An 18,963-nucleotide genomic window follows, 5' to 3' on the forward strand; every position below is an offset into this window, starting at 1 on the left:
CCAGAAGCAAAGATTTGAGTTACAAATGTTCGCTTTAAAAATATATATATTCCGCATCCCCCATGACAGCCGGGGCACCTGATGGAATATATATATATATATATATATATATATATATATATATATATATATATATATATTCGATTTGCAGATTTTGCAAAAAAAAATCAGATCCACAAGCTCGTGCCGCGCTATGAGCTTGTAGATCTGCTATTTTTGAATAGCCTTAACAAATCTAAAAATGACAGAGATGCGTTCCCGGTTTGAATGGGTTAATTATGCTTGTTTGTCCTTCCTTTGTATACTGCTGATGTTTTTGGCTTGTAAGTGATTGTGTGTTTTGTTTTGACAGACCGGGTAACAGAGGTGAAGACAGACATCTACGTCACCAGCTTTGGTCCTGTGTCCGACACTGACATGGTAGGTGTGCCCCACACACACACACACATACGCACACGCACGCACGCACGCACACGCACTACCTCTCCTGGCCCACTCCCGGTGTTTCATTTTGTCCTTTACTTCCAACCTTAAAAGCTTTCCTCCGTTGCTCTCTTTGTGCTCTCCTCTAATATTTAGAGGGAGTGGGGATCAGAGTGGTTGTGATTTAGACTCAGGACCTTAAAACAGAAAGAACAGACACAGAGAAGGAATTGGTTCCATGTATAATTCATAGCATGGCTCCATCAAACTCCAACACTGCACATTACTTCACTCGTTCTGCATGGGGTCATCTCTGTCTCTGTATATCTCTCTGTCTCTGTATCTCTCTCTGTCTCTGTATCTCTCTCTGTATCTCTCTCTGGCTTTGTATCTTTCTCTGTCTCTACATCTGTCTCTGTATCTGTATCTCTCTCTGTTTCTGTATCTCACTCTGTCTCTTTATCGCTCTCTGTCTCTGTATCTCTCTGTCTCTGTATCTCTCTGTCCCTGTATTGCTCTCTGTATCTGTCTCTGTATCTCTCTCTCTCTCTCTCTCTCTCTCTCTCTCTCTCTCTCTCTGTCTCTCTCTCTCTCTGTATCTGTCTCTGCCTCTGTATCGCTCACTGTCTCTGTATCTGTCTCTGTCTCTGTATCTGTCTCTATCTCTGTCTCTGTATCGCTCTGTCTCTGTATCGATTTTTGTCTCTGTATCTGTCTCTGTATCGCTCTCTCTGTCTGTCACTCTCTATCTCTGTATCGCTCTCTGTCTCTGTCTCTGTCTCTGTCTCTGTCTCTGTCTCTGTCTCTGTATCTCTCTCTGGCTCTGTATATGTCTCTGTATCTCTCTCTGTCTCTGTATCGCTCTCTGTCTCTGTATCTGTCTCTATCTCTTCCATTCCATTCAATTCAATTCAATTCAATTCAATTCAATTCAATTCAATTCAATTCAATTCAATTCAATTCAATTCAATTCAATTCAATTCAATTCAATTCAATTCAATTCAGGGGCTTCATTGCCAGGAGGAAACGTTTACATTGCCAAAGCAAAAGTGGAACACAACAATCAAAAAAAAAAAAAAAAGTATTTACAATTAAATGTGAATAAAGAAATGTGTAAACAGAGCTGTGTTACATTGTATCTTACAAAACCAAGAATTGTGCATTTGCTGTCAGAAATAATTATAGATCCACATAGGAAAGGTTAGCTTTGGGATAAACCTTTGAAACAAATGACTGCTGTATTTCAAGGTTTAGTATTCACTTTAAAACCCGTTGGGACAAACAGCAGCAAGTTATTCAGATGTATTTAAAGGTAGTTGTTCTGTTTGCATGTACAGTATGTCTAAGTGCCCAACCAGATCACTATGTGCGAATAGTGCAGGAATACACACAATGGTTTGTATGGTTTGTCCTTAAGGTGGTTGCATTCCAATAGACTCGCTGTTGTGTTTGCACTTAGTTGTACTTCACCCAGCAGATAAGGGAGGTTTTTTTGTCATTAGTCACGTTTTCAAACTCTCCATGGGCGATTGTAATCTGTGGGAAGTATGTGTCTCTGATGCGTGATTTGGGAACCAACCGGAGCTATGGGCAAACTACGCCCCCGGAGGTGGTATAGTAATAGAATTATGCATTATTTTATAATTGGAGCGTATTGTATACAGGTGGGCCTGGCTGTAGGTTATGCCAGGCAGTCAGGACACTTAAAAAAAAACTACTACCTGTGCATTTGTGCAGTAGGATGCGGCGGTTAACAGAGCTGTTCTGCAGCTTAAAATCTCTTCAGTTCCACTCCACACTCACACATATCGCGAAATATCAATCTGTAGTATTAGATCATAAAATAATGCATGCCCTATTTTCCTGTACAGTTTGCAGTATGTACCATTCTCATTCATGTGAGATTTGCTCCTGCAGCCGTAATTATCTCCTCACTCCAAACATATCTTAAATATCAACTCAAGTCGCTTGTTCTTTTTTTTTTTAAAGTGGTGGTGCGCTCTCTCTCTCAATGTTAAAGCAAGCTCAACAGAGAGCTCCGGGGGCGTGGTTTGCCCCAAAATCTGGTTGGTTCCCAAATCACGCGTCTCTGATGTCTTGGTACTGTCAGCAAGTATGCCGCGGCTGCCGCCCATTGAATGCATGAAGATTCAGGGTTCTTTTTCACTGATGTTCTTAACTTACAATACTGCAGAAACACTGTAGAACTAATACATACAGACAAGACAAACAACTAAAAACGGACATTAACATTGACATTTATAAATAGGGTAGGTGATATATATATATATATATATATATATATATATATATATATATATATATATATATATATATATATATATATATATATATATATATTTTTTTTTTAAGGTTATAGTACCATATTCCGATAGTATTCATTGATACAGAGCATCTGTTCGGTCACAGGGGTCTCTCCAGCTCTTTAGTAAACATTTTCAGGTAGGTGACAAATTTAAGCCAATCAGGAGAGAGCACTGAAAATGCATTTTCTGTTTAATAAAGAGCTGGAGAGACATGGAGACTCCTTTAACTGAACAAACACTCTATAGCAATGAGTACTGTCAGAATATAGAGCTATTTAACACTTATTTTAACAAAAGTAACTTTAACAATAGCACTTACAAAAGAAAACAATACTGATCAACTTATACAGTTGTTATTTATTCAAACACCTTTTCCTGTCTTTACTTAAGTATGCTTTAGTTTACTTTGAACCCCTCTTCTTCCACACAGCATGCTCTCCCTCAGTAGAATGAGACTGCTGCACTCACTCGACCTCAACAGGTGTAGCAAGCAAAAACGAATTGCCAAACACAGATGTTGTTTCTAATCCTACATGATCCTATACAGCATCGTGTTACGCTATCCATTTCATTAGATTTTAGATGTCTGTGGCTTAACCCTAGACATCTGTAAGCATATATTTGTATATATCAGTAGAAAATGTATTTAAGCAGAATGGGCATTTGAAGGTACAAAAAGTTTAAATAAAATGACAACATCAATGGAATATAAATCATTAAGCATTAATCAATAAGCATTAATAAGCTTAACAAAAAAGTCATTGAATAGAATACTTTTACATGTACAAAACGTTCAAATAGAATCAGAATCTCAGTGGAATAACTTTAAAAGTCCAAAAGTTTGGTAAAACCATGGTCGCTACGGTCTAATAGACGGTTGCTAGGGTGAAACAAGTGAAGTACATTTAACTCTCTTTGATTAAGTACTTTTACTCAAACAAGTTACTTTTTACTCACTTTAATCTTGCCACAATAATTGACAAGCACCACTCATGGAGTCTACATGATTGCATGTGGAGGGTCTCCAAGCAGACACATGGCCCAACTAACTCCAAACTTTTCACTACAATTCCTCAATATTCTGCCTGTAACCATACCTGCTTCCCATACCATTACTGTACTTGCAGGATGTACAATTAATATTATACGCATTATGCCCCAACTTATGCAAATCACTTCCGCAGGTAGTGCAACGTCAAAATGATCATCAGCTTTTGGACAACAGATCTACAAGCTAACAACGCCTCGCGCCTCGACGAGCTGTTGCCTTGTAGATCAGATCTACTGCCAGAAGTCCCTCCCCCTCAGATCTACAAGCTAACAACGCCTCAGAGCACACAGGCCAACACAGTGGTCACAACCGCAAGCGAGTGAGGGAGAGAAAGCCACACCATCTTTTGGACAACAGATCTACAAGCTTCAGAAAGACACACAGGGATATGGAGAGAGGGAGGGAGAGAAAGACAGAGAGACAGAGAGACAACACGAAACTTTTCCTCTACAGCGGTCACAGCCACGAGTGAGGGAGAGAAAGACACACAGGGAGATGGAGAGGGAGGGAGAGAAAGACAGAGACAACACAAAACTTTCCATCTACAGTGGTCACAGAGTGGTCACAGAGTGAGGGAGAGAAAGAGAGACAGATAGACAGAGAGGGGGAGAGGGAGACACGACACAAAACTTTGCGTGCAGCCATGGGACCACGCTTTTTTTTTTACTATAACAACATGTCGCCCTTCGGGCCCACAAACAGTACAATCCGATCAGTAAAACACTGTTGTAGGGAGAAGTATACATGCAGCAGCTACGTCTCTCTCGGCAACAATAATCGGCAACTAATATTTCTTTACTTTGCAATAATTCAACTGTATGGCATGCTTATGTTTTCAGACATATTGTATTTTATTACTGCACAATAGTAAATCTTTCACAGAATTAAAATAGTTAATACTGGGGGCTTTCTCTATCAGATTAGTGCAAGAGGCCTTTTGGCGTGTGACCTCAAGGTGTATATATATATATGTTTATCAGACTATTGCGTCATTGGGAGGATTCATTTTCCCCATCACTGCGGTCTTCTTAGTGACCACTTTACTGCTGCAGTAGTTGTTTGTTATACCATTTGGCCTGACCCCTTGTCCAAATGATCCTTCAACCCAATTAATGCATCTTTATCCTTTAAACGAACGACAACAAATAATACATATCCCATTTCATCACAGATATTGTACACATATCATTTACTGTTGATTCAATTACATTATTCATATAATTATAATTTTCATCATGTCCAGCGTTAGATCTGCAATCACAGTCCTGAATAGACTGTGATTGGCCAATCACGGTGCAGGGTTAGGGGGGTACACTGGTGGCCAATCACAGCGCAGGGTTGGGGGGGTGCAATGTCCAAACCTCACATATAGGGGCGGTTTCACCGCCCAAAAACTAACTTTGCATCGGTTATAATAGACGAATTTCACTCTTACACGGGCTCCCATTATGCCAACGGAGGGGGTCGACAGACTGCAGGACACGGGACTCTCTGGAATAACTCAACGTCCATTTCAATGATGGTGAGTGATTAGCGACACATCAAAGATAACACTTAAAATGTCCGGATCTCTCCTTTAATACACATAGAGCGCGTCAGTCACTACAACTGCATCCATAGAGTAAACTAAGAACCAGGACAAAATACAGAAGACAAACAATGACTTCTAAGAAGGAAGAGTAGCTCAGTTTCTACCTCATTTTGTGTGCAGTGGGTGTCTACTCTTGGGAGCCAGGTGTCTTCACTTAGGCATGGTCAAGGCTTTCCTTAGTTCTGGATCAGTCACAGTGCTCAGGTATTCTGCCACTGTATTCTCTGTATCGAGCTAAATAGCATTCCATTTTGCTCTGGTTTTGGGTCGATTACTAGCCTGACACACAGCCTGAATTCTCATTTCGTTTCACTCCATTATTCAGTCTCAAAGCCCTCTCAGTGCAGCCGTTTTCTGAGATGGGGGCGTGGCCAAAGTTGGACTCATTGGCGATTGGTTCATACTGGATTATCCCGATCCCGATTCGTCGTACAGATTTTCAACCGAGAAACACCCGCCTTCGACAGCGTCACCAGACCCTGAATGCGAGGCTAGTCGATTACCATAGTTTTCTTTTTGTTTTCTTATAATGTGATTTAGTCCAGTATGTTTTCCGTCTGCTGGTTGTGCTTGTGTTTGAGTCCCAGAAACAACTGGCTGAGGGGGCATCTCTCTATGGTTTTACTGTACGTGAGGGCCTATTTATGGAGTGTGTCTGGGTCACTTCCTTGTAGGTGGTTATGCAATGTCAATGCTCTCTTTTGGATTTAGATAATTAGTGGATATCGTCCTGATTTTGCTCTGTATGCATTGTTTGGCGTTTTCTGTTGGATGCGGAGAATGGATTTGCAGAATTTGAGTCTCGATTTGGTGTTTTTTCCCATTTTTAAAGTTCTTGATTGGCAAGTGGGTTCTATAACAGAGTCTAGAATTTGTATCCAGATTTTGATTGGGATGTCTATAAGAAATGGTGTTTCCTGTTAACTTTTATCATAGAAATCTATAGGCCTAGTGAATGCAGTTCAACTTGTTTGCTAAAAGTTGCATGTTGAGCAATTTGCTCAATTAGCCTGTTATTTATAAAGTATAGGTCAAATAACAGAGACAATTCTAAATAATCACAGACTTCCCAGATTAAGATTGTTTAAATGTTAATGTACTGCATAGCGCATATAAAATAAAATAAAATACTTCTAGCCCCAATAATTAAAGGTAGGGTAAGTGATATTTTTTGGTTACAACAAAAAGTATTTTGTTAAAAGGTTAAAGCACTATATTCTGATAGTAATCATTGCTATAGAGTGTTTTTTCAGTAACAGATGTCTCCCTGTCTCTCCAGCTCTTTAATAAACAGAAAATAAATGTTTCGGTAGGTGTCAAAATCTCAGCCAATCAGGAGAAAGTACCCATTTTTAAGCTTAATTTGTATAGTGTTCCAGTTCCAATTTTACCTGCTCATTTCTTAGTGTCATCACTTCCAATTCCACTTGTTTAATCTGTATCCTGATTGAGTTCTCTGTCCTGGTTGGATAAAATTGGAAATGAAACTGAAACTGAAACGAAAATGCATTTTCTGTTTAATAAAGAGGTGGAGAGACAAGGAGACTCCTAATACTGAACAAACACTCTATAGCAATGAGTACTATCAGAATATAGAGCTATTTAACACTTATTTTAACCAAAGCAAATCACTTACCCTACCTTTAATAACAACACCATATTTAATTAAAAAAGTGAAACATAAAAAATGGTCACAAAGTGGGGCAAGTGCGCTCATTTAAAAGGTTGAAATATGTAGTGTGACAACATTCCAACCATTAACATCATTTATGATATTAGCTAATAAATCACCAAATACATACATACATTCATAAAAGTTCATTTAAGAACCTCACACTTAATCTCAGAAGTTAATTTAGAACCTCACACTCAATGGCCTCACCTCCTTCAAACTTGAAGTAGTCAGTGCAACTGTGACATGCATGCCACATGGCAACTGCAGTTTCTTAACTTGCAGGCCTTCAGTGCACTGCAACTGCAGGTAGTATGGCAGCCCCTCCTTTAGTAACCTCCCACCCAAATGTAGTGATGTCTCTTGCCTCTGCAGGTGGCTCCCTCTTCCACAACATGAGCTGGAGATGAGCACGCATTTTGTGCAGCATCACGTTGGCATCAGTTAAGAGGAATATTTTTAAGCTCTGGTGTTTTTTTCCTCTGTCTGTAGACCTGGTAGTGAGCAGTATTCATACTCTTGGCCTTTTTCATACCATACAGTGTAAGGAAGAACTCTGTACCTGTATGTTTAGACTCATCTTTATTGTCACATCACAGGTGTGAAATCTGTTTTTGTGCAAGCTCCATTGTTTTTGATTGTTTCGAGAAAGAGAAAGAAATAAAGGAGAGGGGGGGACGAAAAAGAAAAAAAGGTATACATATTTACATATAGCATATCCATCCAAACATTAGGTACATGAGGTTTAGAAATAAGGTCACTGTGAGGGGCATCAGGTTCCCCAAGCACTGTATTTAGTCTAGGCATGGCACTTCCTAGGAGTACATTCAGTGCAGATACCTTGCCCTTTCCACAGGGGTAGGATACAGAGTCACATCCTGACAGCACATGCATCCCCAGGAGACCTTGACATTTCTCACCCAATGCCCTGACAGTGGCATTTATGTCCAGGATGGTGCCATCCCATTCCTCCATCTCCATCTGCACTGCAGAATGAACGTTGGCCTTCCAAATCCAGTACACTAAAAGGACATACATCTGTGTCATGGCTTAAGATTCGTATGGCGGGTGCCTCTGCTCCAGAAGCTTGCAGAATGTATTTAAAGAGGGTGATGTCAGCCTCCTCATGGTTAAACATCTTGGAGGATGACAGTCACAATTATCCGATATGCACGCAGTCGTCGCAGTGCATTTGTCCAGGATTTGCCATTGAGAATGTTGGCAATGCCACCAAATGCCACTGCAAGCATTTAGGCGTGTCAGTGGTCTGATATTGTCTGTCTTCCTGTGCGTTATATAGCCCATCCAGTTCCCTGGTTTTGAGTGGGGAAAGCATCTGGGATATCCATGCAGCATTTCTTTTCTTTGCTCGTATCAAGCTGGCAGCAACCTGGTGCACCTCTTCTGGAGAAGTAACCTTCACAGGAAGTCCTGGTGGTTTCAATTTGGGTGGATCAGTGTAGTGCTCCAGTTGTAGAGACTGATGTCCAAAATGAGCTTGCTTCATACTTCTTCAGCCGCTTAATCTTCAGCTGCATCACTCCAACAAACTGAGCTGATGATTTGTGGAAGCGTAGAACTTCATCATAATTTCTTACAAGGCCATGATCATTCAAGGGTCTTGATCAGCTCATAGCTACCATGCTTGTGGTGGAGTTTCAAAGCCAGTCCTAGTGTGGTCTGATAGCATGTGCCACTGATATGCTGCTGAATGCATTGTGTGAGGGTGAGTACAGCCTTAGTAGTTTCGCCCCCAGAAACAAGCTTAGACACAAAGTAAGTGTAAGGTAGCACTTTTGTCCTCTACAATCTTTGTAAAGCAGAAATCACCAACCACAACTGACAAACAACAGAAACCACAAAACAGAGGAGTTTAAATACACAAAAGAACTGACAAGACACAGAAAATGATGGGCAATTAACATATGATTGGCCAACACAGATGCACAGACATTTGCAATTCACACAACTGGTGAGACAAGACAGGTAACAACAAGTAAAACTAACTACAACGAAGAAACAAGTAACACAACACAACAGTATATACTACCTGTATATATGTATAGTATAGCTACTTAAGAGTAGCAGGTGCTCATAAATAAATGGTTTACATTACACAACATTCAGGGTCAGCGTTATGATTTTAATAGGCCTATAATTAATAAAGTGAAACCTTTAAATGGGCATTGGTCATGGATTGTCATCGTTAAAGTCTTTTATATAGTCTTATATAAGTAGTCTTATATATACTTTTTTGTGTTATCTGTTTAGCCTAAATCTCTGACTGTACCTCGTGCTGTTTACATTTCTGTCTAATAAAGTATTCAATCAATCAATCAATTGCCAATTTCAGCCAATCCGGAGAGACGAGCCATTTATCAGTTTCAGTTTTATAATTTTCCAGTTCCAATTTGGTTTGTTTCTTCCAATTGTACTTGTACTGTATCTGTATCCTGTATGTGATCAAATTGGTATCCTGACCTGAACATGTATTTTCATGTACAGTATCGCTGGAGAGACAGGGAGACCCCTGTTACGGAACTGTCATGACCTAGCTGTTGTATACTTGTATTTTGTAGTGTTGTACAAGTGTTTCCTGTTTTACTTAAGGCAGGTACACACTGCAGGATATTTGGTCCGATAATGCTGTCTGCGACCTTTTTTGGCGCTCGCCGACAAAACCTCCCGATCTGACGCAGATCGGCCTTTGATCGGCGAGATAATGCTCGCTGTGTGTGAAAGGCACAGCGACACGATCTGGCCGCGATCATCCGCTCTGGGATGGCTTTGCGACCGTTTTCAAATATCTATCTGGTTAGTTATTCGGCCCTGTCGCAGACAGGAGATCAGACAGTATCATACAGTATGAAAGGGTCTGCGAGGAGATCCACGCTACAGCCAATGAAAGCACATTACAGCCATCTGGCTAGGGGAGCGTCGCTGGATCTGACCACAACAAACAGTCCCTACCGCAATATTATCGTCCTGTATTAAGTTATAAAACATTATAAAACAAAATGAGAGAGTGAGCGAGCCTGGTGGGCTGTTTATTTTAGAGGAATTGTACAGAGAGAGACAGAGAGCGAGAGCGAGCTCTCTGTGTGTGTATGTGTGTGTGTGTGTGTGCGTGTGTGTGTCTGTGAGTGCAGCATGCGTGTGGGTACAGCCCCACATCTCCGTAAACATCCGTAAACGGACCGTACGGACGCCGGAAGTCCCATCCACTCCCATGTTAAGTTTAAAACCGGAAGACGGTCGCGATCCGCGTCCGGGAAAAGCACATCCGGGTTCCGCTCAAGAAACCATCACCCGGAAGTGATAGGCACCAACCAATCGTCCTGTGTTCTCTCCACTGGGCGTGTTGTCTCTTGTAGTTTCCTTACAGGGGAAATGCAAGGCAGACGTTCCAGCACAAACACAACAGTATAACACATGCACTCTATTTCAATAAATGTAAACGTCCTTATTTATTTTTGGTGAATGAGAATGGCCTGAATGCACTGTTTAGTTTATCCCTTCTAAATAGCTTATGTGAGCATAATAAAGAATAGCAGAATAATACATTAAATTACTATCCAAAATACATTATAATGAGCATTATGAGGACCAGTTATATGAAGATAAGATATAATATAATATTGTATTGAGCATTAGAGGACCAATTATTTGTAGATAAGATATAATATAATATTATAATGAGCATAATAAAGAATAGCAGAATAATTACTATCCAAAATAAATGAGAAGTTTCTTTTTATTAATTCTACAGTTTCACACACAAACGTGGGCTACAAAAACGAAACATCTCTGTGCTTTATTGTCATAAATTGCACTCTTCTACCATATGAATCTGTCATTCATAATTAATTGATGTAATTCACATGTATGTGTGTATTTGTTTGTTTGTTGATGTGGGCAACGAGACCAAAGTTATTTTGGTCTCATTTTAGTTTGTTTAAATGTGTTTTCTTTATTGCTTGTCAGAATTAACTTACTTGTTAACTATGGTAGGCTATTCCCTTATGCTTAAAAAAAACGTGTATGTTTTATTTTACCTTTTCTCCAATTGTAGCATAAAACAAGGTAAAATAAAACGTAAACATTAACTGCTGTTCAGCAGCACTTTGTAACTCATGTTTTGAAAAGTTATTATTTTATTATTATGTAGCCTACTTAAACCCTCTATTCTCAGTAAAAACGGACCTACTTTTCTTGGACGCTTTTTTCTGTCAACACCAAATCTCTCAAAAATAGCAGATTTACAAGCTCACAACGCGTCGCAGCTATTTTTGGCTTATGTTCCCCCCATGCTGGGGTTCATGTGGTTAATACTATTCCTAATAATGTAATGGTGTTTTAATTTTGTCAAGGCACCTTGACATAAAATATTAATATTATCCAGTGATATAAAAACATTAGCTAATGTTTTCATATCACTGGATATATATAATATTTTTGATTGCACGTGCATAATGTTTTCATGATGAGTAGTGTTATTCAGTTCTCACTTGTCTTGTACAAATAGCACTAGTCAAAGAACTACACTTCCTGAAAAACGGCGCTGCCCACCAGCTGCTCAAAGCTCCGGAAGATATCAAAGTAGGGCCGGGTCCGGAACAAGGGCTTCCGTCACGTAGCGTGCCGTTGCACGCTAGCATACGTTCATGTGTGGCTGTACCCAGAGACATACGCTGTGTCTGAACAGCGTTGCCAGATGTTGCGAGAGAAATAAGCAACCAGGTCTATGAAAACAAGCCCAAGAAAAGGCCACTTGAGCACTTTAAACCTATTTACAAATACATTGGAAATTTGAAAATAGCCAATCTACAAGCTCACAACGCGTCGCAGCTATTTTCAAAGAAAAATCTTGAGAAAAATTGTGGAATATTTTCCAAATCCACACAAATCTTGTATGGGGGTCTATGATGGCACAACATATTTTCAGAAGGGGGGTCTGCGGACAAATACATATTATGTGTTGTTTAAACCACTGGTTTAAACAACATTAGGAAACAAGGCCAAATAAGCAACTACACAAATAAGCCCAAAAAACGCACCCCGCAACAACCAATATTTACAAGCAACTCTACAGAAAAACAAGCCCAAAGTCGCTTATAATAAGCAGACATGGCAACGCTGTTACTGAGTTTCATTGCGCACTTTTAAGCTGGTTGACTTGCTTCAGAGAGACAGAGTGAGAGAGAGATATATACATACAGAGAAATAGAGAATTAATTATTTAATTTCAACAATCAATAGCGTCCTGTCTCGGTCTCGCGCATATCACGGGAGCTGTGCACGTTTTCATGAGACGTCGGTTAAAATGAATTGGAATAAAAACAAATGTATGTATCGGGTCTGGATAGCATCCTAGTGAACTATCCTACAGTGTGTGATCCCTAGTCGGTGATCAATCGTATAGTGTGAAAACCACAAGGTAGTGTGTGAAATGCTTAACGATCAGACGACCCCCGACCACTTTAAAAGTCCTACAGTGTGTACCTGCTCTTAGTTGTTACCTGTCTTGTCTCAGTCCTGTGATTAGCAAATGTGTTAACCTGTGTCTTGTTTAGCTGTAGCCAATCATGTGTTAATTGTCCTTGCTGTGTTCTGTCACTCTGTGTCTATTTAGACCTCCCTGTGTTTCTATGTAGTGTTATCTTGTCAGTTTGTAGAAGTTGTTACAGTGTGTTCATGTGGTTTGCATGCCTTATTGCCTTGTCAAGTTTGCCAGCCTCACACTGTTGTATGTTTTGGTATTCTGTTAATTAAATCACCATTGGACTTGACCAGCCTGCCTGTGTAGTTCTGCATTTGGGTCGTCATCTGACACACACCGTGACAGGAACAAACAATAGCAATGAGTACTTTCCAGAATATAGTTATTTAACTATTTAATTAACACAAAGAAAATCATTTACACTTATTTATGTGAATATATGTGGCGACTTTAAACTCGCTGTGCCAATCACTGATGATGCAAAGGAGCGACAAAATGTATCTACATATATACACATAGCATATACATCTGGTATAGTATGTACATGAGGTTTAGACATGAGGTGCATGAACATACCAAAGATATACTCTACATGATATTAGACATTAAGGTGCAAGACGACTAGCAGCGCGATTATGAAGGAATGAATGAATCAATTAATTAATTAATTCATGATTCAACATTCACGTCACCCAAAACTCAAGACATTTAGTTATTATTATTATAAATGACATTGCTGTGTGCCTGCTGTCACAGTGTTGCTGTGCGTGACTTGACTCCCAAGCGTGTGTTCGTTTCAAAGCAGCAGATCTCGAAGCTGTGTGTCTATACATAGAACCATATGTATCGTCTCTGTCGGGTGGAAACCTCATATGTCTAAAACTGGTACTTTTCAGGATTCGCGTCACGTTTCCAGCTTGTGGATCTGCTGCTTTTGGTGTTTTTGTGTGATACCGTAGTATGATCAAGAAGGGCATTAATTTACGAAAAAAACACAAAAAGTTAAAATATGGAGATAAGAGGTTTCTGCCCGACAGCAACGATATACACTGACTCTCCTGGGCTCCATGTGCTGTCTCCTAATGCAGAGCGTATGCATGCTGCTGCCTGAGGGCGAGAGAGAGAGAGAGGGGGAGAGAGAGAGAGAGAGAGAGAGAGAGAGAGAGAGGGAGAGAGAAACACACACACACACACACACACACACACACACACACACACACACACACACACACACACACACACACACACACACACACTACTTGTGAGAACATCAACATTTTATGTATATAATCATAATCCTAAAGCCGAGAAATTGCACATCTATGAGTGTACATCAGTGTATATCAGGCAATACTCATAACTCCATCTCTATTCCCTAACCTAACATCTAAGTGTCTAATCCTAAGTCTAACCACAACCTGAATCTTCTAATTGCAAACGTATCTCAAGTCAAATATAAGAATCTTTATCACTCACAATGTCTATTTCTCAAATTCTACTATACTTGTAAGGACAGGTCCTCACAAGTATTGTAATAAGAAAACACACACACACACACACACACACACACACACACACACACACACACACACACACACACACACACACACACACACACACACACACACACAGGGTAGTGATGTAAACTCATGCTGACAGGGGCCTTGGGGGGCAGCTGTCCTACAGATGGACAGAGATGTGTCCCCTCACAGCGGAGCTGTAACCCCCCCCCCCCCCCCCCAGCCCCCCTCCAGCCCCCCTCCAACCCTGATGGGTCGGCGGCCGTAGCTGAACGGGTAGAGTGAAACGAAGGTCCCGTGTTCGATTTCCGACCTCCGGCAATGTGTCCAGGTGTTCCTGGCAAGACATTTAACCACTTAAACGCTACAAGATTTATGCCTCAGGGCACTACGCTAGTGTCTTTTCTGTTTTCTGTTATTGTGGGGCGACGCGTTGCGAGCTTGTCGATCTGCTATTTTCTGTAAAAGCTTTCCCCACACAATACAGATGCTGGGGTTTAAGTGGTTAAGCCCTAACTACTTTCCCCCTGTGCTAAAGTCTGACCACCTGAACATTCCCCCCGCAGGATCAACTAGGTCAAATTAATGGACCCAGGAATTTTGTTCCAAGACCCGATTGGTTCTGAACTATTATTATTTATTTAAAAAAAATCTAATAACTGAACAGAACCCGGATAGACCCGTGAAATTTGTCCCAAGATACCCTGGCTGTTGGGCACCGTTTGTCTGTTTTCTGATGTTATTGTTTTTATGTTTTTATGTTTTGTGTGAGGACTGCGGATGAAAATTAGCATCTTTGCTAAATCCGGTGTATTTACGTTCATGTGACGTTCATTAATATGCTCTGTCCTGTCTAAATAAACAAATAAAGTAAAGTAAAAAGTATATGGATGTGACAAACCTAATAACAATTGCTGGGGAAAATGCCGTTTTATGCGCTCTCCCAAGTCACTGAACTGACAGCTGGCAGCCTGGCATGCTTATGCAGCTCAACATCTCCCCCCTAGCCCCCCACCCCTTTATTGCGCTGCAGTAATCTGATCCTAAGATAGTTTAATCATCACACAGCACTTCATGCTTTTCTTTACTGATTCTGAGTACGGCTCTTCTCAGATCCACTCAGTGACACGGTTAAAACACAGACCCGAGCTCGGGTCTTGGGTACTGTCGGGTATTTTTTTATTTGGGTAAACCCAGAATCCGAAACATCTTTATAGTCAAATCACAGGTTTGCAGGTGTAAAGAAGTGTGTGAATTCTTTTTTTGTGCAAGCTCCATAATGTTTGCTGTTTTCAGGAAGAGAAAAAAGGGGCAGGGAGAGCATGGAGAAAAACAAAAAACTCAAACAGCAAAGAGAACATGCGTAGATATACATACGTATATACCCATAGCATAATCCAGTTGATACAGCATGTGCATGAGGTTAGACATAAGGTGCATGAGGCTAGACATAGGGTGCATGAGGTTAGACATAGGGTGCATGAGGTTAGACACAAAGGTGGTAGCACTTTGGTAGGTCCACATAGCAGCAGCTATGTACATGAGAGCAGACAATGAGGGTCAAAAAAGTGTCAGTGCGTTGTACATAGAGAGATGCGTAGAGAGACATAGAGAGTGCAAGCAGAGTGTCAACATTATTGTCTGGGTCAACCACTTAGTCCACAAAGGGCTGTAACATAGACTGTGAAATATGGACAAAGGGAGGCCCATTGGTTTCTACGGGCCCGTTTTGAAGCCAATAAGACACATTTTTATCCGCCATCTTTGAACTTCCGGTCCCGAAAATAAACCGGAAACGACTGCTTTTAGCTGCAACCACAGCGAGGTCGGGTCTTCACTCTGTAAAACCAGTAGAAGCCCTAGAAGCATATCCTGAATTTTAAAATTAATGGGACCATATGTACTAAACACATGATGATTTAAACTAGCAATTGAAAACATATAGTGTTTATGAAAATGTTTACTAAGGTAATAAAATCAACATCGAGAGTAAATTCTTCTGGAGCCTGCAGGAGGTGAAATAGTGTCATCTGCTGGGCATCTGCTCTTCACCCAAGAGATTAAGGAAGTGGGCTTCAAATCCAGCGGAGATTCCTTGCTGCCTGGGCTGTAACTTTCACAGGTCAAATCCAAATGGTAGACTCACAGGAAAAGTAAAGTCCATGTCCTCTAAGGGGGGATTGTAACTGTGTCCGAATGATTCAAACCTCTCCCGAGTACGATTGCCCTCTCCCCGCTGCGAGGCTACCGTTAATGGCGAACGATTTAACACTGGATGCTTGTTTCTTTCCAGAACCTGGCAACTCGTGTTGCCAGGTTCTGGAAACAAGCAACCAGTGTTAAATCGTTCGCCATTAACGGTAGCCTCGCAGGAAGTTTCAGCGCATGTTTGACTATCATGAGACTCTACAATGAATAGTAGTAGAGAAAAAAATAACTTTGCATCGGTTATAATAGACGAATTTCCCTGACCCACGCGCTCCCATTATGACAACGGAGGGGGTTTAAAAAATTACGACAGGGGAATCTATGGAAAAAAAGAATGCCACTTTTTACGTCGGTAGGTGAGTAACGAGACATCAAAGATAACACTTAATTTGTCCGGAATTCTCCTTTAACGTCATGACGTTCACTGTCAGTTTTGGTGTAGCTCTGATCGAGTAGCCTATACAATTTGTAACCAAATGGACTCCTTGGAGTCACTATGGATAAAGAACAGATTGTAAATGTTTTTTACTCTATAGTGAAAGTTATAGAACTACATGAATTGGATTGGATTTCAATAAACATTACGTAGTAATAAGAAAGTCAGAATTGATAGTGAACATATTAGATTAGATATTATACACATAGAGCTCTTCACGGATTCAAAATAACAGACACAAACCCTAATGGACCACTGAAAGTGGAGCCGACATAAACATTTTTAAAAAGAGAGACGCACCGGACCGTCGGACGGCACCCATTATTTTATGGACCCGACAAACCACATGCTGTTCTAACACATTTTAGGTGGGATGTCAGCTGTTGCAGCCTACTATAAGAGACACCTCGATGAATAAGTAGCTTAATCCATGATCACACATGCCACTTTGATTCCACGGAGGTGCTTTGTGATTCTTCTTTCACACCTACAGCCAGCATACAAAGAACAACAATTTGTTGTGTATTAGCTAGTTGATGAGAGATTTGAGAGAGCAACTGCACGTAGCCACAGAACGGTCATTGCGGCGAGAGGCAAGCATGCAGCCAATCCACAACGACTACAGCGCAACACAATGGGAACGGTGGGGTGCTAGACCAGCGCCGGTCGGGAAAAATAAATACATACATTTTCCACCAGTGACCAGTCGATCACAATAGTGGGGGACATTCAGGCCCTTCTGACAATCTAAACAGCCCAGACAACCCAAAATGCGACACCTCTGACAACCACAATAAAGTGATCAAATACTGGCATGAAATGTTATGTGAGACACAAAAAAACAATCCAACCTATTTAAAAAATAGCTGGCTCTCTTAAACGCACGCACGCACGGACGCACACACACACACACACACACACACACACACACACACACACACACACACACACACACACACACACACACACACACACACACACACACACACACACACACACACACAATTATAATTAATCAGTACTGATAAACGTGCCACGTTTCTCTGATCAAACTAAGATCTAAATATAGATGATACATTCTTTCTGTTACAATGCATCGGTCTCTGCTACAACTAGTTCCACTCACTCTCTGCTACAACTAATTCCACTCACGGTCCCTCTGTCAATATAAACACATGGTCACTCAACCACAAAATTGGTCTCTCTCTCTCTCTCTCTCTCTCTCTCTCTCTCTCTCTCTCTCTCTCTCTCTCTCTCTCTCTCTCTCTCAAAATTCAATAAATGAAAGTAGCATGACCCCCCCTAAAGCCAAAATAAAAAAACAAAGGCAAAAAAAAAGGTGTGATGACTTGGCGGGTTTCTGAACTGTCCACAGCCCTCCTGAGACACAGACAGAGTAGACAAAATAATAATATATTGGCACCATATATAATGAGCATTAGTGAGGATGAATTATACAAATATAGGTTGAACATGGGTGAAGTCCTCCTTTAGCTTTACCTTGGGTACAACAGCATCCTCCACCAGTGCTGGCTGAATAGCAGCTGGACATCATTATCAACAGGTTCCATTTTCACTACCCAAGTTGTTTTTTACATTGACATTGCAAGAACTAGGCCGATGTCCGTTGGGTATGCATGCCCCTCCAGTTATGCAACACCCGTTGTAACCGTTGTCATAGTACTGTACCTCTTGTACCCGTTGTCAGAGAACCCGTTTTACCCATTGTACCCGTAGTGTACTTATTAGTGCAGTACTCATTACCATTGTAGTTGGAGGCCAGTCTATGTTGTCAGCACTATGATGCCATATTGATGACATCAGGGATCTCCATATATTGGCATAAAAGGGACACAGACCCATTCGATTCCCATTGGGAATGCATGCCTCCGCACTATACGGTTTTGCAATACCCGTTGTATCCATTGTACCCATCGTCAGAGTACGTACTGCATTACCCACTCACTCACTCACTCACTCACTCACTCACTCACTCACTCACTCTACATTTATAGATACATGTGTGGACAACCGATGATCCGACCGACTTCCACTTATCGCATCACTCCCTCAGGTCCTCGCTGAGACACACGCCAAGTTTGAAGTCAACAGTTGGACCGTTCTTGACATACACAGACACAGACACAGACACAGACACAGACACAGACACAGACACAGACACAGACACATACATATTGATAGAAACTCGAGCTATTTTGTGTTTCATCCTTTTGA

The 18,963-nt window shown here is 40.9% G+C and overlaps 1 protein-coding gene across 1 annotated transcript in view; it reads left to right on the forward strand.

Moving 5' to 3' along the window:
- Positions 1-402: 402 nt before the first annotated feature.
- Positions 403-18,963, forward strand: part of gabra2a (gamma-aminobutyric acid type A receptor subunit alpha2a) — a gene marked incomplete at its 3' end in the record, with an annotated part of 51,692 nt that continues 33,131 nt past the window's right edge. The window contains exon 1 of the mRNA XM_080415139.1: positions 403-420. Coding sequence (XP_080271265.1) covers positions 418-420 — 3 coding nt within the window. The 5' untranslated portion in view covers positions 403-417. The remainder of the gene's footprint in view (positions 421-18,963) is intronic.

The sequence above is a fragment of the Gymnoscopelus braueri genome (assembly GCF_963280865.1).
Source record: "Gymnoscopelus braueri genome assembly, chromosome: 19".
Classification (NCBI taxonomy): domain Eukaryota; kingdom Metazoa; phylum Chordata; class Actinopteri; order Myctophiformes; family Myctophidae; genus Gymnoscopelus; species Gymnoscopelus braueri.